The sequence below is a fragment of the Copidosoma floridanum genome, unplaced genomic scaffold, assembly GCF_036245765.1.
Source record: "Copidosoma floridanum isolate Cflo_tuat_1 unplaced genomic scaffold, Cflo_Japanese_pri ptg000019l, whole genome shotgun sequence".
Classification (NCBI taxonomy): domain Eukaryota; kingdom Metazoa; phylum Arthropoda; class Insecta; order Hymenoptera; family Encyrtidae; genus Copidosoma; species Copidosoma floridanum.
This window is the reverse complement of record NW_028321896.1, coordinates 14009388-14032463: the sequence shown is the minus strand read 5'-3', so window position 1 is coordinate 14032463 and position 23076 is coordinate 14009388. Positions and strand designations below refer to the sequence as shown.

The 23076-nt window shown below is 41.7% G+C and overlaps 2 protein-coding genes across 3 annotated transcripts in view; one reads left to right on the top strand and one right to left on the bottom strand.

The window, feature by feature from the left end:
• Positions 1-3237, top strand: part of LOC106642418 (uncharacterized) — a 34174-nt gene extending 30937 nt beyond the window's left edge. The window contains exon 16 of one of the 2 annotated variants that reach the window (XM_089593445.1): positions 2639-3237. In XM_089593445.1, the coding sequence (XP_089449571.1) occupies positions 2639-2667 (29 nt within the window). In that variant the 3' untranslated portion in view covers positions 2668-3237. Of the gene's footprint in view, positions 1-1979 lie in introns of both variants that reach the window. The other variant, XM_089593442.1, reaches the window with a different exon arrangement.
• Positions 3238-5748: 2511 nt separating this feature from the next.
• Positions 5749-23076, bottom strand: part of pio (zona pellucida domain-containing protein piopio) — a 66666-nt gene continuing 49338 nt past the window's right edge. The window contains exons 5-9 of the mRNA XM_089592942.1: positions 7420-7587; positions 7122-7327; positions 6686-6848; positions 6137-6322; positions 5749-6023 (exon numbers count right to left, since the gene is read on the bottom strand). Of these exons, the coding sequence (XP_089449068.1) occupies positions 5817-6023; positions 6137-6322; positions 6686-6848; positions 7122-7327; positions 7420-7587 (930 nt within the window). The 3' untranslated portion in view covers positions 5749-5816. The remainder of the gene's footprint in view (positions 6024-6136; positions 6323-6685; positions 6849-7121; positions 7328-7419; positions 7588-23076) is intronic.

Sequence of the window (23076 nt, the reverse complement as noted above, 5' to 3'; positions counted from 1 at the left end):
CTTCTTCATTTGCAAAGTCTATGAAAAAAGAAAAAGAAAAAAAAAATTATATTATTACAAAGAAATCGTAATCTTTTAGCTCTTTTGAAGAAAAAATAAAAGAAAAAAATAAAAAAAATAAAAAAAAAAGATATTCAAAAGTACTCTGGTTAGTACTTATTTATTTTTTAAATGCAATCGATGTCGCATATAATATGTTATTAAATGACGATTATAATTCATTAATAATAATAGTAATAAAAAAAATACACAGACTCATTTGAACGAAAAAAAAAGAAAAAAAAAATCCGAGTCATCGCATTGCCAAGGATAATCCCATGCAGTTTATAATGCAATTACCATTATGCTCTAATCAATAATAATAGCCGAGCAAACAAAAGTCAAGCAATTCGAATTTAAGACAACGCAAATCTCCATTAACCGTGATTATCGGTGGAGAAAAAGAGGTGGTTCCCTCGTAGAAAAAAAAAAGAAGAAAAAAAAAATCATTAAAAGATAAACAAAAATCGATGTCCGTCGAGTGACTATATTGTAAACGTATTCAGTAGATAGCCTGTATTCATGTCTGTATAGTTGATAATAATATGTCAGTAGTCACTTTTACGCGCACTTAAAATCACTGCGTAGCTTTGGAACATTTGTACCACCAAAAGAACTCTGTGTTTCATTTTTCGGATGTTTGCATTTTTACCTGTATATGTGCACGTTTTCGTTACACAAAAACAAAAATAAATAATGATAATAAATTCAAAAAAAAAAAAATATCTACCAAAGATATGTACGACGAACAGAAAGGTATACATTATGAATATATTTTCGCAAAGCCGCAGTGATTTTACGTGCGCCAATGGCATTAAAAATACACAATAAAACGTTTCCGTCTGTGAAAAACAAAAAACTGCAATCCGACGCATCAGAGGGATTTCGCTTTCAGTTGCGGTCGCAAAACATACTACGGTCATTATCCTATACTTTCGCTCATCGAGAAGCTGTCCAAGTTACAGCAATTTAAAAAAAAAAATTACAAACAAAACAATGGTAATAATAGGTATACAGAAATTCAGCTGTTATACTATATTACCATTACAAAATATCGTTGTACATGTTGTGATAAATATTTTCTTTTGCGACGCCGGTGAAAACTTTTTTTTTTACTTATTATATACTCCGTACTCTCTATATCTATTATAAATTTATTCGTACATTATTCACATTAATCGGATACAATATGACAAACGTGCGTATATATTTACATTGAATATCAAGCGTATTTTTTATTATACTTTTCACACCACAGCACAAGTTTTTTTGCGTCGTTTTGTAAAAGAAATGAAGTTGAAAAAAAAAAAAATAAAAAAAAAAAACCAATAAACAAATAAATAATGAGAAAAAAAAACCATATGATATTATATATACCAAGTGGAATCCATCCAAAAAGCTTCGCTTAAGGTGATTGTACTTAAAGTTGTAGAAAAAAAAAAAAAAAAAGAAAAACGTGCTGCAGAGCATTTGCCTCTCTCTCTATAAAAGCCCTTCATCGACACTCGTCACACCTGAATACCAGTATACACTTGAACTGTTGACAGACGAAAAAAAAAAAAGAAAAAAAAAGACAACTTTTTATAGAAACACCTGAGCGCAGCGTACGTATAGTATTTGCCATACCTCTAACGTCGTAGCGATAAAGTATAGGTATATCCAATTAGCGTCTCCAAGAAAGAACGATCTCAGACTTATAATTTGTATTCATCCCGTTGACCTATCTATGATATAGTAACCCTATAGCGCATATGCCCCGCCGGACACAGCAAGTATCGTTCGTCCATTACATATGAAAACGTCTCGAAATATCGCGCTTAAGTATCTGATTTTGTATAATATAACACCTTTCGTTTCGTATAAGGTAAAATGTGATACATAACTCATTGTAATAAATGATTATCATACATAATATACCCTACGTTCACTGCACTTGTCAGGAGGCGTCGAAGGTCACTTGCTGTATCGCGTGCAACGTCGCGAACTTAATTTAATCCTTGACAAAGCCAAATTCACGTAAATCGAGGCAAGAGCAAAAGAAGAAACCGGTTTGCGAATGGAGTACCTTTTTACGTGTGCAGCCACTCCAAAGAAGACGTCGCAAGATTTGTTGGATGAAAAACGAAAAATCATTGAGAGGAATAACAAGCCAAGAAAAATAAAAGAATTCGAGAAAAAAAAAAAAAAAAAATTATAATGATTAAAAAGAAAAATAAGAAAAAAATATGTAGCGAACTCGTGTTCTCTCTTGATATGAATTTTCATTTGTCTCATCCCTTAATTGGTATTATATACTTATTGTAGAGAAAAACAAGAGGCTTCGTTCGTCGATTCCACTCATTTGGCAAAATCGTCACATCGAATAGATTTTTGTAAATTCATTTGATTGATTATTCGAAGTTGTTATTGCTATTATATACATACCGATGGATTTATTTTTATCGTAACGATTGCGTATCTAACAAATATTGTTTGATCTTGTTATCAAGACGTCCGAAGAACGTTTTTTTTTGTAAAAATTGTTTATTTATCTGTCAAGATTTTTCTATCTTTTACTCATGTCCATTCACGATGATAACTGTATGAATAATGTTTTTAGTTTCCAGCAATTCCAGCTTCGAAGCGTGACTAGGAGAAAAAGAAAATCTTAATAAAAAAAAAAAAATACAATTAAAAAACTACTGAAAAGTGCACAACAGCATCGTAGAGAAAAAATATTTGATAGAACTCATGTCATTCTAATTATATCTCTTGTTACCTTATATACATATATACATATATATATATAAAAATATTACATATATTACAATATTTTCCAAAAACGAATTACATATAATAATTCAATAAAATTCAGGCATTCTATTTTGATATCCTTATGACAACCTCTTCTGCATGTTCCTGAACATACCCAAATATTACAATATTATATGAAAGATATTATATATATTATAGGTACATTGTTATGTTAGTAAATTGTACTTAATTGTATATGAAGAGAGGTCAAAGTGATGATGTAATTTTTTATGAACTAATATAATTGCTTACTTTTAAATATTTTTGAATGTTTTGTATTGATATTTGTTAATACATGTATACACATACATACATATACATGAGATTAAAAATGAATCTGAAAATAAATAAATAAAAATATGAGAAAAAAGAACACAATGTGGTAGGAATAAAAAATTATTCAAACAATTCGAGTTTTATTAATGTTTTTATTAAAATTATAGATAATCAAATTGCATGATTAGCTTCGAATTTTTCCGAACGCTGGAAATTCAAGTAAAATTCAAGTTTCTTCACCAGTTGTGACAAAATACTTGGAACTTGTTCCCATTGCTCGAGAAGTCTATGTTTATATTCATATCAGTTGACGTATGATTAGCACACGAGTCCATACTTATAGTACGTACAATAAGGAGAATCATAAAGCACGGTATGGATACAAAATCATCTCGTTTGCTTTTTCTTTCTTTCCTAAAAGTAGTAAGACTTTGTTGTTTTTGTTTTTTAGTTACTCATTAATGTATATACAATTTAAAATTAGGTATTTTTAATTTTTTTTTTTTTTTTTTTTTTTAATTCTCTCAACTTCCATACTTTTTTCTTCTCGTTGTAAATAATCGATTTGTTTCGGGCAAGGGTCCAGAGCAGCATTGAGAGCTACAAAAAGTGAGCCACGACCACCAATTTACGGCGATCATTTTTCAGACGTGTACTATTGTTGTACATCAAACGTATGATGATAATTGTTATAATCTATACAAAAAAAGGGGAAGGGAGGGGATAAAAAAGAAAAAAAAGGGAAGGGTTACATGCAGCAGTTTTCCCAATGCCACTGTGAACCAATGCCACGCGCAGTCGCGACTGCTATTACCAAGTAGGTCGCCCTGGGAATGTCTCTCCTGGCTCGATATGTTTCGTCATATATACGATTCCCAGGGAAAACGACGTACCGCACGAAATTACACACACACACACGTGCATACCTACATATGTTTGAAAAATAATGCATATAGGCTATCAGCGCCACGCCTGCACAAAATACATATATGATAATATTGCACTCCCGCGATTTAGGAGGAGAAGGAGTATAGATATACAGGAAGGGAATGACGCGGAGGGACATGGGAATGAAATATGGGTAATCTGGATTGAAGGACATATTTATTGATATACATATACGTATGGAAAGAGGACCAATCTGGGGTTCCCTCGCTAAATTTCCAGGCCAGATGGTTTATTGTTTCCTCACATCTTTTCCTTTTATCTCCTCGGATCGATTTACGATTACTATAACCCACCACCAAATCGACTTTCTCGTCCGCGCCCGTCCATAAAGTATTACAGGAGAGTACAAGTGTAACATCGACTTTTCGGCAGCACCTTTCATTGCTTTTCTCAACCATATAGATTGCGCACAGTATAGGTATACATATGGCTAAATCATACACGTGCTATTGTAAACACAGCAAAGTAGATTTCAGTGAGCGCACAATTCTTTTTTTTTTTTTTTTTTTTTTTCGTTTACGACATACCCTGTATTAATTAAGTAAGCATTGAGCCCGTAGTCGAATTACAATGTTAACGGAGTTAACGTGAAAAAACAGGCTGCTAACTAATATGAGTTTCCAAACAAAGACCTCTTCACGATGCTGGAATATGTATATATAAATATCGAGTTAAAAATTAAACATAAACCTATATGCGTGTACGCGCTGTAATAACTCACGCTGACTGCAGAGTTCATTCACCCTTATTAGCACGCATCAGCCACGGCCTCGCAATTAAATCGAGTTATTTAAATATTATGGACGAACTTGCACGCACAATCGTACGACTTACATCCTAAATGATTAAGTTAAATATAAATTATTACAAGTGAGAAGAGTATGACCGGTCGTAGTTAGATGTGTATACATGTAGGACAGCTTATTACCGGACTAGTGTAAAAGAGTAGTTTTTCCTTTTTTTTTTTTTTTTTTTTCTTTTTCCCCTCTTATTGTTTCTATAATCGTAAGTAATAGCGCTAAACTACGTCTTATCGTGAGAATTTTATCAGCCCTCGCGCTGTAGGCGAAGCGTTAAGGCACTTTGTTATTGTTCTTTTCCTCTTTAAGCAACGCTATCTTCGCAAGGAATGCATCTTTTTTTTTTTTTTTTGTTAATTATTAAAAACCACATTTGTGATTTGAAAATGTAATCTGCAAGATCCACGGCAATTTCAGCTGTGATCCAAACGTACGAGTCATTGATCTCGCGCGCGATACCAAATTATTAAGTACACTTTCAAAGAAGAAAAAAAAAAAAAGGTTCAAGTAAGCGTATAAGCAAAAAGTTAGGAAAAGCTCGAAAGTACGCTAGATTCGTTTGACTTTTCAAACGAAAATGACGTAGCTTCGTGAGCAAAAAAATCAGAGATGGGAAACCGAAACGAAAAGTAAAAAAAAAAAATATCCATCTTCCGGGGAAAAAAAAAGGCGCCGTTGCTCCTTCCTCCTATCTCTTCCGTGTAATTCCTCCTTCCTCGAGTTCTCTCGACAACGACATTGTCGTTCGTTTTACTCGCGTGTGCACATACGTGTGCCGGTCCGAGTTAGCGGGAAAATTCATTAAAAAAAAACGCAAGAACAATGGAAAAAGGAGGCATCGCTCGGGAAGGCGAGCAAAAGTCGCGGAAGATGAAGGCAAGGAGCAACGAAACGAAACGGGGGGAAACAAAAAAACATAGCAGATAAGAAAGAGAACGACGATGAGGTTGGCTATTCTCCTTAGCTGCTGTGGCTGTAGGCGGTGTTGGTGTAGGGACCGCTGTAGATCGAGGAGCCGGTCGTCGAGACGCTCTTGTGGCGTCGTTTGCCCAGCAGCATGAGTACCGCGCCGATTATCGCTAGCAGCAACAACAGACTCGCTATCGCGATACCGATGGCGAAGCTACGCTGCGACATGCAAATGTAGTCCGGATTGCTGTCGTACGCCTGAAACGAGACCAAGGAAGAGCTTCACTTATTGATATGCCCCACCTATGACTATACGTGTACATATTATGCAATAAAAAGTAATTGTTATTTCCACAGAGCACAAAACCCACCCTTTCTTTGGAGACGTCGTAGTAATCGGACTTTGGAACGACGTCGGCTTCGTTGACGTAGAAGCCGCTGTAGACCTCGATGGTGGCAGGCGTGCCGTCCTCACCGGTACCGTCCTTGGTAGCGACGAGCGCGGTCTTTGTCGTGTCCCTCCGACGCCGAGCTAATTCGTTGCCACACAACGGCGGCTGCAACACAAAAGCACAAGCGCACACATTGTCAGCCGCACTTATGTATACAAATAGCCTGTGACGCCCTTTATCCATTCATCCAATTTTTTTTTTTCCCTTTTTTTTTATTGTACATCGCGTCATTAATATTGCTTTCGAGAAGCTCGTCCGTCTCTTGCACCAAAAAGCGACAGTGATCGATGACTCGAAGAAATCGCGGTGGTGGAGCTCTTGATTTTTTTTTTTTTTTTCCGAGCAGGGACGTTGTAACTATATACCTCACAAAAGGTCTTCCGATGCCATGAACTTTGCAAGTCAATTTTTTCGAAGGGTATATATATAGCTGGTGGGTGGGGAAAAACATGTATAATTGTGGCGTACCGTATCGGAGCATCCTCCTTTGTGCTTGATGCAAAAGCTAACGTTGCATTGATAGTAGACGCTCGAAGTGTAGGGGAACTTGTGCGCCTGGAAGTGGACCTTGGCTTCGGTCTTGTCCGCGTTGTAGACGAACTGGCCCATGATCTCCCTGTCCACTGGACAGCTGAAAGGGAACGAGAGAGAGAGAAAAAAAAAAATGAGAAATACCATTACGGAGAAGATTCTCGGGAAAGGAGAAGAGCAAGGGAAAGAGAAACAACGACAATCGGCTTTCCACTGAACGTACAAGTTCTACCTTTACATTTTCTTCGAACGTCAGATAAATTTCAATTATTCTCGCAGCCTCCGAACCAACGAACAAAATTATAATCGTCGAGCAGTAGTGCAGGTATGGCCGATCGATCGTTAAAAACGCGTAAATGCTAAGTGAGCGTACCCTTCGTGATTGATGAGCTTCTGCTCGCCCCGTCCGATGCCGTCCCTGACGATGCAGTCGGTTATCCTCAAGCCGACCATATCCTGGTTCTCGATGCTTATGACGAGGGTCAGGGGATCGCCGATTTTCACGTTCTCGGCGATATGGTGGGCCGACGGCTCGCCGCTGTAGATTTTCATCGAACAGCCCGGCAGTGGCGCTGCTGCCTGTTTTTCACACAATTGTTAAGGATATAACACACGCGCGCGCAGGAAAACGAAAAAAAAAAAAGAATAAAGAACCAAAGAATGATCCTCACTTGTAGTGGCAGCGACTGCAGCATGTCGACTTGGGTCTGGTCGTTCGACACCACCTTGTCCCGGGTCTGGTAGCGGCACCGCACGTGGAAGCCCCGGCCTTGATTCGTCACCAGTTTCAGGTGCGGCTGCACCACTATCGTGTTGTAGTACTCGATGCCACCGTCGTCCTGAAATCAAAAGACCCACGTTTACAGGTTTCATGTCTGAGATTTTTCACCCACAGTATAGAGCCGTGCGTTGTCCCGCAGCGAAATTGCTTTGCGCAACGCAGTATCAGAACACGGCGAGATGAAGAGAAAAAAAAAAGTGAAAGGAGGAGGAGAAAAAGGAGCAAACAGTCATCTGGTACACCTACGGGGGTTTTGATTAGAGGCCATGTATGTATCGACTCCAAACGCGCGTACACACACACTCCCAGGACCCCGGGCTCGGCTTATTGTCCGGCAGGTAATAACGAAATCACCCCCAAATAAGCCAAGGTACAGTCTCGCTTTGGAGTGAAAAAGAAACCGATCCCCCCCCTTCCACCCGCCTCTCTCTCTCGTGTCCTAATTGCCAGTCGAGGCAATTCCCTCCCGCGTCGCGATAACAAATACCAACGCGGCGTCGACGTTCCAGAGCAAATGCAATCATACAAATCGTCCTCCGTACATATACCTGTGTGTATACCTCTTGCAGTAATTGGCCGTCCCTGCATCGCACACCTGATAAAACTCTCCCTTTTATTCCTTCGTGCGGTGGTGGTGGTTGTGGGGACTTTCGAGCTTCTTTTTTTTTTTTTTTTTTTTTTTTTTTTTTTTTTTTTTTTTTTTCACGCGATTAAAAAGGGCGCACGAGTCCCACGGAGACACACCGCTGCTTCCTGATTTTAACGACAGGAGTCAGATAGTATCGCAAAGTACAGAGATGAAGATTGCACCTTTTATACCTATGCCCACATACGTGTGCGCCGTATATAGAGATTCACTGAGGTGCCACGCGAGGAGGAAGGGTCATATTGATGCGCACACGTGTGTATATGTATATAAGAATTGTATTGTAGCCAAGCTATGTACATATATATGTAATATGCGGTGTGCATGCAAGGGCCCGTCTTTGCAGTACCACGAAACGATCGCCATTAACCGAAGAATCGGAAGTACACGGCTAATGAACGCGATTGGCAATTAGAGGCTCGGGAAATTTTTTTTTTTTTTTTTTTTTTCCTTCTTCTTCCCCATTCAGCTGGAATAGAGTATACGCGATGAGGACGAGAGTCTGCTTCTTCTAAGCCCTTGCCTTTATATATTAAGCTTGTATCCAGTAATTCCCACTGTTCCCAGGGGTACGGGTATATCGTTGCCATGGGTATTTTTAATACCTATACCTTATATGTGTTGGTTTGTATACTCTGCTCTCCTGATGTGTTATCTTCAACGATGGATAAGTGCTTACGTATAGGTACTAGACCCTACTTTTTTTTTTTTTTTCCAATCACCATCATTATCACTATAGCTTTGTTTGCTTCTGTTGGTCGATCTACCGCATTGATTGTACCCATGTTAAGTCCAAGGTATATAAATATTATCTTCACCCTAGTGGTTTCGAAGAAACGCAAAATCACCAAGTTATTGGGATACATGAGTATACCGAGAATCAATTGTGTAAATGACGTATTATCTGCTCGATAAGTTTATATACTGTATAACGATCCCATGTGCATCAGGCTGCATCGGGGTGTGTAGGTTTGTACTTTATGAGTTTACATTATAGTGTCCCGTAACAAAATTAAATAAAAATGATTATCTTCCTTTTGAAGAAAAAAAAAATTTTTTTTTTTTAAATAACAACAACCGTAGGTATTTATTATTTTCGGTCGATAAACACAAGTGGCTCTGTGTGTACAATCATTTTAACACGCGCAAAAAAAAGAAGAAACAGCAGTACCTATACATATAGAAGCAGTATCAATGGGAAAAACGTTGTGTTTTGTTTAAGAAAAAATCTAAAGCATCAGTATGAGATATATATACATAAGATATCGAATAGCGAGGATAGGGAGCTATATACGTATATATCCATACAGTACTGCAGAGAAGGAAGAAGCAGAAGAGAGCGCAATCAACTCGCGGAAATTGCATTCCACCGAAGGCGGTACAGATATAGTTACAGCAATCTATATAAAGACTGCGGCTGGACACCTACACACATACATACCCTACAAGGATCCGCTTACCCCGCGCAAGTTGCAAGCGATGTATACACGTATACGTGTATATAATAATCAATCAAAAGATCGCTGCATGGGGTCATGCTGTAACCCCCCTCCCCCCCTATCTATCTGTACATATAGGTACATCTGATGGTTACACTCGTGCCCGAGCTATCATCCCTCCGTACCGAGGGGTACAGGTATAATGTCACGGTCACGGTCGCGCCGTGTAATTAAGTACATATAGATAAACAGGCTGCTCTGTGAAAAATGTGCCTGCAGATGCAGATTTTTATTAGATGCTGTATATATACATTGAGTGCATTGGTATGTATGTATGTACATCTACTTGCGCAGTGATTGTAGAAAAAAAAAAGTTCTGTACGAGGGTGGGAAAAAAGAAAAGCTCAGCTGCGACGCGAGGGAGAAGAACACGAAAATGTGACACAAAGAGGGAAGAGGAGCGTGCTTCAGAGGCATCCTTGCCGAGGTCGACTGAGCGACACGTTTCTACACTATAACGTTGAATCATATATTATTACAAGTACCATATCTACCTACATACACTTGCGCATTCCCTCGTATACGTAATACCTATATATGGGATACGGGGGAAGGTCATTGCCTGCTCCATATTTATTGTGTATTATGACATACGTACATTACCCCTTTATATTATTTATGCAGGTATACATTATAAGTAGTACATACTTACACCCTCGCTACTTCCCGTTGGTGTGCCAAGTATACACAAAAGAAACAGAGCGAGCTACCTCATTTTTTCTCTCTTTTCTATACCCCATCGTACCTTTTTCTCCCTCTCTTCCTTAGCGTATAACATGTAAGTGTGTATAATATAATATATGTATATACACGCTATAGGAAGCCTATAAGTTACAGGTATGCGCACTCTTTTTCCCGTCACGGCTGCTTGTGTTTCTCTCTCTCTCTCTCTCTCTCTCTCTCTCTATCTACGTACCGCGTATTATGTACAGCGGCTGAGCTTTATTACCACCTACATCAACCCGGAAGCTCTTGCTTACCTCATCCGCGACTTCTTCTTCTTCTTCTTCATTCCCCGTTTCTTTTTTTTTTTTTTTTCTCTTTCAAGAGCCGCTACCTACCCACTTTATAGGTGTACTACTGGCTTTTTCACTGGGTTCGTTTTTTTTTTTTTTTTTTTTTTTTCTTTTTCTCCTCATCTAGTACTGCTCATTGCGCAAGTACCGGCCAAAGACGCGCTTCGTCGCATCTCATTAATCATCGACGTAATGCGTTCCATGCACTTGGGGTCCCACAAGTATATACGTAAAAACACGCATCGTTCGTCATGGACATCGATTTTCCTATATACAATACACGCGTACGGATAAAACATTACATCGCGCGATCAAGTAAGAACTTTTTTCGCTTTGCGTTTCTAACGACACGGCCACTGGGCTCCCATAGACTCTTATACTCGTGAAAACAAAAAATCACACCCTCCCCGTAAGTGTATCGCATATAGGTGTATAATTATATATACCGTTATGCTCATACTACGTACATGAGAGAGGCGGTGAGTGCTTTTATTAGAGCTCGGTCAACATTTCGCGTGTATACAATATATATGTGTACGTTTACCTGTTGTGCAAGCATTAGTGGCCGTTACGTCAATTACACGAGTAGGTATATATGGATGAAGGGTACGGGTACTCGGCTCATCTTTTTAACGATCCTTCAGTCTTGGCCTTCGAGATGTATTTGTTTCAATAACCGAATTATGGGGAGGCAGGCATAGGTAATTATATCTAGGTACTATTATGTACGCGATCAAAGCCGCGTGTATGAGAGTTGAGAATAAAAATGGTCCCTCTACATGGATACACGCGTAGGCAACGTCCAACTAATATAATTTTGTTCGCAATGTGGATACACGTATTTATGTGTAGCGAGTTTAAGGTGATTCGAAAAGTCACCATCAAAGGCCAATGTTCTGTGTGTACCCACGTCAAAGTATACAATGTAACACGGAAAACCCACCGTGTACTATACGTGAACCAAGATATCGTATGTTTATATATGAGGAGGAGGAATGTAACAATATGTGCGGAGGAAAGAGGCGCGTCGCCGAGGCCACTTTATCCTCAAACTCCTCAATTATAAATTAATACACCCACCTCCCGGGCTCGTCTCAGTCTCCTCTCCCTCTTTGCGTTTCATTATAATTATGAGGGCTCGCGCGGATGGTGTGTTTATTTGGACACGGGTATACAATAGGCTCGCGCGCTCGGATCATTATCTCCCTCGCTTGAGCCGAAGGTCGCGGATCGCAGATATTCTTCCGCTTTGGATTACCCGTACACACCTCGAGGCTAATTTTTGTGCCGATCTGTGAATTTTGTTCAATCATGTTGTACCAGTGTATTAAAACTACGCTTACTCGAGGAAAAAAACAAAAAAAACAACTATCCGAGCAAATAATTTACTACGTCTCTTGGACGCAATCGGCGAAACAAAGACAAAAGCGGTTATTGGTATTGTGCGCGTCGGTGAGTATGGGGTGCACCGATAACGGAACGAAAGAAAGGGCGCCAAGTTGTCGCATCAAATTGCCGTATCGCACCCCCTCGATGCAGCTGTGGGTACGTGTAACGTATGCTTATATAATATATATATATATATATATATATATATATATATATATATATATATATATATATGTGTATAGGTACTCGAGGGAACGAGTGACACGTGTTAAAAGCGAGAGATAATGCCGTATGGTTATTTATACACGCGAGCCGAGGTGAGGGAGCGAGCGAGGGACGAGCGGAAACACGAGAGAAAGAGATTCTCATCGGGCAGCCAGTATACATTCAACCCTTTCCACCGACTCCCTATTACACGGCCGTGCACGGTACCACGTGTTGCAGTCCCGAGGTTTACATGCAGGTATATACGTATACACGCGGGGTAGGTAGGTAGGTAGGTACACCAATCAGGATTTATGCTTCTTTTGCTATATAAATATACACGCTGTACATGTATAAATACGAGTGCAATATGCCAAGGGGCATGCCAATAACTATACAGTGCTACCACCACCGAGGGTGTAATCTGTCTTGTTTCATCGATTGGCCTGTGTATAGCGGACAACAAGTTGGCCTTACAGCTGCACATTCTTTATACGTACAGGATGAGACGGATTTATCTCCCTTTTTTTATTGCTCCACGAGTGATTTTACCCCCTCCGCTGCAGTTGTTCCCGCAAAGTGACCATACGAGAGACACATGTGATTATTCGCGGGGGGGGGGGCGTGGGTTAACTTGTATGCTCAAGGATCATCCCTTATTTTAAGTCATCGTACATCAACTTGTCGAGGCAATTGTGGTTTTGGAAAAATCCTTTCGTTTGTACCTATCCGTATGTACGTCATTGCAATGGAATTTCCCGAATATAAGCGAGCAGATCGGAATGCGTTGACCAATTAAAGGTACATAGGTGTAGGGTACTCCGATGGCAAAGGTACATACGATATACAAAAGAGTGTGGACTGCGTGGATAATACGGGTATCCTATATTATGCCTTGGAATGCTACAGCTTGTGTACTTATCCGTTGTGTACGCGTATTGAGGAAAAGCCAAGAAAGAAAAGCAAAAAGAAAAGCAAAGGAAAAAAAACGGTGATAAGGGTGCAGGAAAAGGGGATAAGCTCATTGCAGGTGAAAAAGCGGACCCAACGTGTCAGTAAGGGATTTCCATAATTCAAACGAGTAGTGCACAACACCCCCTCTCTCTCTGTCTCTCTCTCTCTCTCTCTAGTGCAGGGCTTTTGAGCCGTTCTTCCTTATACTATTATTATTGTTATTATTCTTTTTTTTTATATCATGTACATACATATATACAAACACGTACAAACTTGGAGAGACAAGATCGCGGGAGTACACGGGGCAGCGGTACCTATATACAATATGCGCGATAAATTTTATGCGATAAAACAGTCCCTCCCCCTGTACGAAGGGATCGCGCCGAGCATCGGGAAAGCAACACGAGTTCGAGATAGTACCCATATACATGTATACGTACATGCGTCCAGTACTTACCCGTGTGCTGCAAATGTATATACGAATATAATCGATCTCTCTCTCTCTCTCTCTCTCTCTCGCCAACACGCGTGGAATATGCACAACGCATACCGATGTACCCAAGTAGGTATACATATAGGCACACTGCACGGATGACGGGCCAACCGATCGGTAAGCTCAGATAGGACTCAGCTTCCCAAGCCGATGTGTATCCTTATCCCTATACTTAATACGTGTGCATGTATCCATCGGGAGAAACACTTGGCCAATGTGCTTTCGCGTATCCCCTTGCGCTTACAGAGGTATATTTTATACATTGTACAGGGTATACGCTGTGATTCACCCAATCGTGTATACCTGCGCGTAATAGTTTAAAGAAATCACACGTATGGGTAAATTAGTATAGGCGCGCTATTTCTGATTTTGCCCCCCCCCCCCATACATATAGGGGATTGTTGATTTTTTGCGGGAATCATCGTCCTGTGTCGAACGTGTGACGATCGAGTAAATTGCTCGTTGTTTTACATACCACATCTCTCCTCAAATCGGTTCGAGCAACGCGCCAGAGTGTCTTATAACGTGCAATCTTGCGGCAGTCCGCGTCCGGCGAGGAAGAAAAGAAAAAAAAGGGGGTAACCAATAATATATTAGCTCGTGATATCTCCATATATATATGTTACACATGAGCGCTGACAGGGACCAAAGTTAGAAAAAAGATGAGTGGAGAAAGAGAGCGTGTATACAGGAAAACCGGCTCTTCTCCGTGGTATAATCTATATCTTCCTCCTGCATAATATGCATGTACAGCTATATAAATGTGTATATGGTTCCACGCGGGGCGATGCTTTATACAAGTACTGGGCGTCATTGCGGATAAATATCCAGAGGATGGAGCGCGATGCGCGCACATGTATATATATATACCGTATGGGCAGGTAAAGGTCCCGTGGTCGGCCGCGGCGAGGTGGGCTCCTCTGTGTACGATCTCGGGTTCGACGGCCGGTCAGTCCCAGTTGTTGGTGCCGGCAAAAGGAGCTTTAACGTGTCCGGTGTATGCACATATATATACTCTCTAGCTCTCTTTCTCTCTAGCTTTGCTCGCTTCTTTCTCCACTTTCTGCTGATATACAAGTACTGGGGGGGTATGGAGCGCAGGCCCGCGCCGTGAAGCGGAAGAAAAAGACGAGAGGAAGAACGAGGAAGAGAACGGAATGGTCGGGAAGGTGGAACAGCTGAATAGGAGCTGGGAAGCAGCGGTGGTACGAGCACTTGTGTATACGTATACATATACCAATATATAAATACATGCATTTACACGAGTTCTGAGGGGTAAGGGGGGGGGGTTGCAAGAGCTGCCGCTGACTCCTCTTTTTTTCCCCCTCTTCCTCTTTGGCTACTTCCTTATTGCCGTGGTTTTTTGCTCCTTTTCCCCTTTTCTTCGCGCGCTCTCTCTGCACCGGCGAATTTTCCGCGACCGAGTCATTCCACTCCAAGGTTTTTCTCCGTCCTCGTGTACGAGGGGAAAAAAAAAACAAAGTTCATAATGCCCATCCCTCCCTGGTTGGATATGGTTATCGAAAATCATCGTCAGGCGCGTACCGTGTTGTTTTCAATCAAGACCCTTGCACGGGAGGGAGGAAGTTGCGGCGATACGCGACCAAGTATATATGGAATTCAATGATCGCGCGGTTATATGGTGTGCCCATCACGAGTACAAATATCACTTATATACAGTTGTCAGGGTTGCATCGCCAGATGATCGTTGCAGCTGGTGATGTTTGCCTTATTTGTGGAGCAAAACGCGGAAGAAGAAGAAAAGCCAGCTGTACGTTATACAGCTGCGATACCACATGGAAGGAGATGATGAAACTTGTGCATCGCAGTACGGAAAATAATATGGAAGAAAAAAGCTCGTACTGCCGGCAGAACCGAAGATATGATTATGTATGTATAGGTATACGGACGAAGCGAGCACAGCGAGGATGTGGAGAGCCTCTCCGTGGTCGCGGAGAACGCGAGGAGAAGGAAAGAGTTGGAGGATAGGGTGTGGAGGGGGATCGGTTCGTTGCTCGTCGGTGACCTTGGCGGCCTCGAGCGCAGCTAGATCAACTTCCTCGAACAACTACACACGCGCACATTATGTACAGGGGGATGCCGACGGGGACGAAGACGCGAATTCCAGAATCCATACGTAGCGTGATTTTGTCCCCCCGAAACCTCCATTCGACGCCCTCGATTGTATTAACTACGCGCCCGGGTAACTCGGGAGCTGCAAAGCTCAGTCGCTCTTCCTGCACTTGTTATTATTATTAATTTTTTTTTTTTCCATCCGTACGAGTTATTCGTTTAAACGTTGTTATGGCTCCCTTTTGTATTGTTTCTCTTGACTGGCTCTCAGATAGTTCTTGTTGTCGCTGCTGATATACGACAATACACTCTTTTTACTCGTTACATTTGGTCAATGTATACTTTTTTGCTTTCTCGTCCGAAAATCGTTGTACGCGTGGTCGGGCACTTTCACTCTCAACCACTTATACGTGTAAGGCACGTGACATTGAGAAGCGATCAATGATCATCGGTTGGTCCCATGTGCACGCACTCGTGCAGTGGTACGAGTGAGAGGCCAAACGTAATCTGATGTGGTGATACTTAATTATTGCGTTAACCAACGCCGGGTCGTTGGAGCGCGATACAAGCGATAAAATTCCAGGGCGAGCATCGAGACGAAAAACGAAAGCGGCGAGGGAGAAAAAAAAAAAAAGAAGAAGAGGAGAAGCCGAGTGGTGGTGCATTAAACGCCAAAAAGATTAATCTAGGGACGGGATCGGTATGAGATCGTATCGCCACGTACATCGGGTGTGTTTGTGTGTATACATATAAAATATACTTCCCCCTCACCGCAGCCTAACGAGCGGGGGTCCCGCGTTTTGTTAATTTTGCTGGCTCGTGTCTTTCCACCCCATCCAACGCAGCTATGTATAATATATGTATATGTATAGGTATGTACAGCGCGGAGATGCTCTCACGTACGCACGAGCCCCAGCCGGCACGTCCGTACCGGTTATTCGTGGAAGACCGATTAAGCTTTTCCCCCTACATCCTCCTCCTCCTTCTTTAACTCCCTATCGCATTCCGACTCGTTGTACTTTTCTCCCTCGACTTCTGTTTGTCGGAGCTTCGTCCGTCGAATCTCGCGTCATTTGCCAAACGCTTCGCCGTTCCATCGATACCGCCGATCGGCGCATACCGATCACCCGTCCGAGTATATATATACACCCAAGACCAAGAGTTCAGTTTTATGCTCGTGCGTGTTTATAATATATACTCGCTCGTACAACTTGTCCATAGCTAATAGGTATACGTCGCGTGTTCTGTGCACATACACACACGCGCGTTCATATAATATGGTGGATGGTAGTTTGCATTATAGTTACATCCTACATAGATCGGTATACCGATGCCTTTTTGCGCGTGTATATACTTCCTATGCGCTCTTCTGTTCCGAGTACTGCGTAATGCACGTTACAAATTCAAAGGGTGGGGAGGGGGGATCGAGAAGATTGTGCCGATTGAATTGTACGTTTGTACGCATCCGATTTCTGATGTTGCCTCTGCGGTCGAGGGTAAGTATATAACACAGGAGAGGAAACGGAGGCTGAACCGAATACCTTCGAACAGAGAAGCATAAAGGTATACAGATGATACGGTTACGCGTCGGTAAATATGCAATTACATTGTGGGTACGCATGAAAAAAACAAAAAATGAAATAAAATTGGTAAGATGAAACGATGTACGGGTTACTGCTATGGGCAACCTATGCGTATGTAATTGTTGAAGACGAACGAAAAAAAGAGTGTGACACTGGTTCGTATACGTTACGTTCATGCATGTATAACCTACACTCCGATTATGATTACATATTATACGTATTGAGTACATTTTTAGAGATACAGATTTTCTCGATCCTTCTGCCTAGTGGGTATTTTTACTTTTTCGCATGTTTTCCTCACGTTTTACTGTAGCGTTTATTCGAATATTATTTTATATTAAATTATACTTGGTGAATTTTTTTTTCTTCTGTAATGATGAATCACCGACCAAGATATTGGTCACTGTTTTGCGTGCAGTAATAAAACTTATCCGTCGGCGTATGATTTATGTCCAAATCCGCTACCCCCTTTTTTTAATAAAAAAAAAAAAACTTTTGATTGATGAGTACTCGAATCGACGTGGTCATTGACGTAAATTATTGCGAGTGCCATAAATTGAGTTGACGCACATATCAGACAGATGTGCGAAAAATTGACGCAAAGCCTTTCTAAACCAGTCTCCGGACATTGTATTTTTTTTTTTTTTTTTCATACATCTCGCGCTCCTTGTCGTTGTTGACACAATTTTACGTCTCATGCGGTTGCGCAAATTTTCGACTTCTTTCGCGACAGCACCTTTTTCGTGTTTCATGAACATAATGGAGGAAGGTCCGCGTATACAAATGGTCTTTGAAACAGGAATTATGCTAATCGAAAGAAGAACGTATATTATATTGAATTTTGTGTCGCCGCAAAATGACACAAGAGAAAGAGAAGGAAAAAAAAAAGCGTCGCACCTTGGCACTAATAGTTTCCTGCCCACGCGTTCAATCGTTTCGCAACGATTATCCAAGTGGAAGCTGCTGCTGTCGCCGCAAAAGTGCGCTCTCTATCGATCGTTTGATTTCATTTCCATCGGATGAATCATTTTTTTTTTTTTTTTTTTTTTTTTTTTTTTTAATTTATCATTCGTCCAAAACCGTCACAAGCCATTCTCACGCCATTACTATGGAGAGAAATTACTTTTCTGCACGTAAAATATCGAAAGTGGCGTACAACAGGGCACACCAAAGTGAACAATCGCTTCGCCAACAAGAGAAAGAGAGAGAAAAAAAAATCTCTCATTATGTTGGTTGGGCTTTCTAATATTCATCCACACGATTCTTCCCCCCCGGGCACGCATGCAAAGAACATCCTCTCAGCTCCGGCATAACAACGAAGCGACACGCGCGCGTTTTTGAAACACCCATTTGCAGAAAGTCTCAAGGATATATAATGTACACACTCGAAGGCGTCACCTCTTGTGCTATATATGTATGTACACGTGTATGTGTAAGCGGCCGGAAAGAGTTTGCCGTGAAAAGACGGAGGGAGAGAAAAGGTATATATAGGCGCGCGCGAGAAGAATTCGCTTCAAGGTGAGAGAGCGAAATGCGCATCTTCGTGCGGGACGCCGATGCCGAGGGGGAGAAAAAAAAAAGAGCCGGTGGAGAATTCGCGGTGCGTATACACGTGTATATGATGGGTTTCGTTCCGATGGTGTGGCCTGGCTGAACCAAGAACGCCCCGCAGACGGGAATTAAAAATGGCGCGAGCCGGTTTTTTTTTTTTTTTTCAGTTCGGCTCTATGTCTGCCTTCCCGACCTTGGGACCATAACTTTATTAGACGCGAATACGTACACGGCCTTTAGATTTTGCGCCGCTCGGCAGCTCTCGGGCTCTTTGACAAAGGAATTTCGGAGGATACCGTGCACACGTGCAAGCTCTCGCACATATATATTTATATTTAATACAATACCGTGCAGAGCCCCTTACATCTCGTTCGCGTGATCGTAATGAAGGCAGTAGGCATATAAGTACACCCGGACCGATGGAAGGATGCACGTCAAGGAGTTAATAGTATATACCGCAGAGGTGGAGCTGTACGGGTACACCAAAGCTTTATGTATAATTTATCTTAACGAATTCCTCGTATAACCTATGTGTACCTATGCTGTTCGCATATGTTTTCTCGAATCCAAAACTGGAGAAGAGAAACTGGAATCGCAAAATCCGTAAATCAAAGCTTGTGTATATTATAATACATCGACGCGGGTATAGTATATCGTAGTACCATATGTACTCGTCCGTGGAGTCGCCGAGGTGGAAAAATCCCTTGCCCTGCCGCAACAGAGCAGCAGCAGCATGCATTCCAGCGCATGGGAAAACAGCTCTTGGCGCCTTTGAGTGACCCTATACATAGGGTATATATATACCCTTTACCTGTAACACCCGATTCCCCCGTGTTAAAGCAACTGGGTTCTGGGCCCCTCTGTCCAGCTCTCGGGGTATTTTTTGCCCGCGCTAATGAAGTTTTACGGCGAGGGCTGCGGGGGATAGCGTGTATACCCATGTATACATGTGCATCATACCAAAGGGACAAAGCTTGTAGCTTGCCTATACATACACACAGAATAACGTTATCCGATCCGCAGTGCAAAGGACAAAGCCAAATCCGTAAACTACGTATAGCCACGATACGTGTATCATCACTTGCATGGTGTAACTTAAAATATGTACATGCACCGCAGTGGGTGAAGATGACTTCATCCATATACGTATACGCGGGTCTGAAAAGCTCATTCAAATGCGGCTGTGTTCTGTAATTCAGATGATGATGATGATGATGGTGGTGGTGGAGCATACATCAGAGGTACATAATATATAACGTAAGTGGGTAGGTAGTTAGGTATGTAGGTAGGCGCACGTATGACGAGCAAAAGCGAGCCCATCTCGCGTGTGGTTTTAGGTTGACCGGTGCGCAATCAGCCAGACTTTTATGCTTTTGTTTGTCCACGTGTAAGTACACGCTCAGGAGGGTGGAAATGCAGGGAGCCACTTTCACTGGTACATTACGACTTTGGCCTTTTTGCCAACTGTATACATGCCTATATAATATAACTATTTGCGTTTCTCTACATATACGTGTGTATATATGATCGTATACGCACTTACGTATACACCATAGATTGCACTCGTATAGTTTCCGTTTGGCGAAAGTCTTTGGACTTTTTTACACTGGAAATAGAAAAAGTATACGGGGCAAATAAAAAATCGCTTTCGTTTGCGTTGTTACGCAAGTACCTACATATACATATATATTATATATATGAACAGGGTACATTATAATATATCGCACACTTTTTACATTACCTCTTGTTGTGATGTAGCTGTTCCAAAATGCATACAATCGAATTTAAATGAGCAAATAATGTGCAAAAACAAAAAACAAAACAAAAAAAAAACCAGCAAACGATGAAAAGAGGGAAAAGAAGAAAAGTTGATTCTGTAAGTACGCAGAGGAACGCCGAAGATGCGGGCATGTGTATTATGCGCGAGACCGAAAAATTTACAGAGACGACGCGACAGTAAGCGACAAACACTGCTTGCGCGTACCATACGTACACCGATGTATATATGTATGCAATTACTATCCTGGTGGAGGGAAGAAGTTATACACGGAAAGGCAAGAGTCGCGAAAAAAAAAAAAAAAAAAGGCGAAGAGTGTGCGTGCGAGGGAGGCTCTTTCTCCGAGATAACCACGCACGAGGAGGAGGAGAAGAAGAGGGAGAAAAGTTGCTTGGCCGAGCTTTTTCTGATTTTTGCCTTATTCGGAGGTTCGCGGAGCCCGAGCAGGAGGCAATGAACCCCGCGGAGCTATGCATCGGGGCGCCACACATTGCAAGCATTGTCCTCCCCCTTTCTCTCCCAGGGATATAGAGAAGTAGAGGAGAAGGAGGGCCCACGGAGGAGCGTGTAGTAGTATAAGCACGAGAAACAAAGAGGAGAGGGACGCTAGAGTATATTATATATATATAAGTGTACGTAGGAGAGGAGAAAGAGAGACCGGTCCGCGGCGCGGCGTCGGGCCCGCGAGTTATGGCGCTCTCTCTATATCTTCCGAGAAGCAAAAGGGCCCCGGCCGGCGATATCTCTCCCCGATCCTCTCCCTCCTTGGGGCAACTCTACCTCGCGGGTTCCCCCCCACCCTACCCCCTTACCTCTCGAGCTCCGCTGCTGGTTCTCAACCCAACTTGTATCTGCAATTTCAGCGCGCGGATGCTGTATCTCTCCCTTATACCTGTTGTGGCCTTACTCCTACATGCTTCTTGTACATAATATATAATATCATCTCTTCTTATTAGGTGTACATAGATGGATGGGTATACCTATATACTTATACACGCGTGCATAATAGTGCTACGTACACCCCCCCCCCCTTTTCCCCAACCCAACCCTATTGCAAGCTGCATCGTTAATATTGCGCGCTTTACTTTTTTTTTTTTTTTTTACTATATATCACATACTTACACATGCATGCTCGCGTGCGTGTATATAAATATATTATACACCGACTACCCCATGGTCTTTACTATACGTGGATGCTGTTGCATTACATGCCGACGAGACGCTGCTGAGGATACATGATTGTACAACGTGTATAGGTAGTCAACAGTATACGTGGACGTAGGTACTTGTATATTATGTGGTGCGTTTTATTTGCCTTGTATTATGACCGTTATCGCGGAATGACATTCTTATAATGCGCGCGGACGGTCTGTACCGAGGCGACATTGCCCTGCTCTGTACACATATACATATACACAGCTATTACTCGCCTGCCCCTCCGATGCTGTACATATATACATAAGCGTCCCTTGTGTGTTTAATGCTTGTCGAGCAGTATGCCAACAGAACAAGTACTCACTGCAGTGGCGAATTACCTTTTACCCTTTTTCTACTCCCAACAACCCGTGGCAATCAATTCGCATACATACGTATACAGCTGGTGAATATCAGATCGGGCGCTCGTTTTTTTGCGACCGTAATGATTTAATTAATACCTTCGCGCACTGTCTATTGTGCACTTATGAGTTTATGTATATATAGGTTTATTACTTATTGATGCTTTCGCGAGATGGTCGGTTTTTACTTTTACCGTGAGTACTGCTTTTGTCTATTTTTTTATTGATTGTACATTGCAGTGATGACTTTTTTTTTTTTTTTTTTTTTTTTTTTTTCAAGCTCCGCAATACTCGGAAAAAGACAAGAGATCGTCCATTGGACGTCTCATTGATAACTTTTTTTTTTTGCGAAGATCCCAACAAAGTAATCAAATGAAAATGCAGTACACGTATAGTAGGAGGAAAAAAAAAAAGAAAGGAAGAAAAAAGCTGTAAGTACCGATGCAGTTGGCGTGCACTTAACGTGGGATGGTAGGTACGTGAGTTTTGAGGTGCCAGAGGAATTCGCAGAGCGAGAAGCCAAGTTCTTTGTTACACACGTGACGGACACCAGAGAGAAGAGGGAAGTACACACAATTTGCGCGTTTTAGCGCGACCAAGTGAAACACGCTGTTGGTGTAAGCGAAAAGTCGTGTACCGATGTACATATAGTATACGTATATAATTCCACCCCGCGCGGCGCACACATACATGCACACGGATACACCCTCGTATAGCCTGAGAAGCTGCGAGGTATCAGTCGCGTGCAACGAACTTGCGTCCACCGAATCGACGAATACTGGAATTTCACGTCCAAAGCAGCGAGT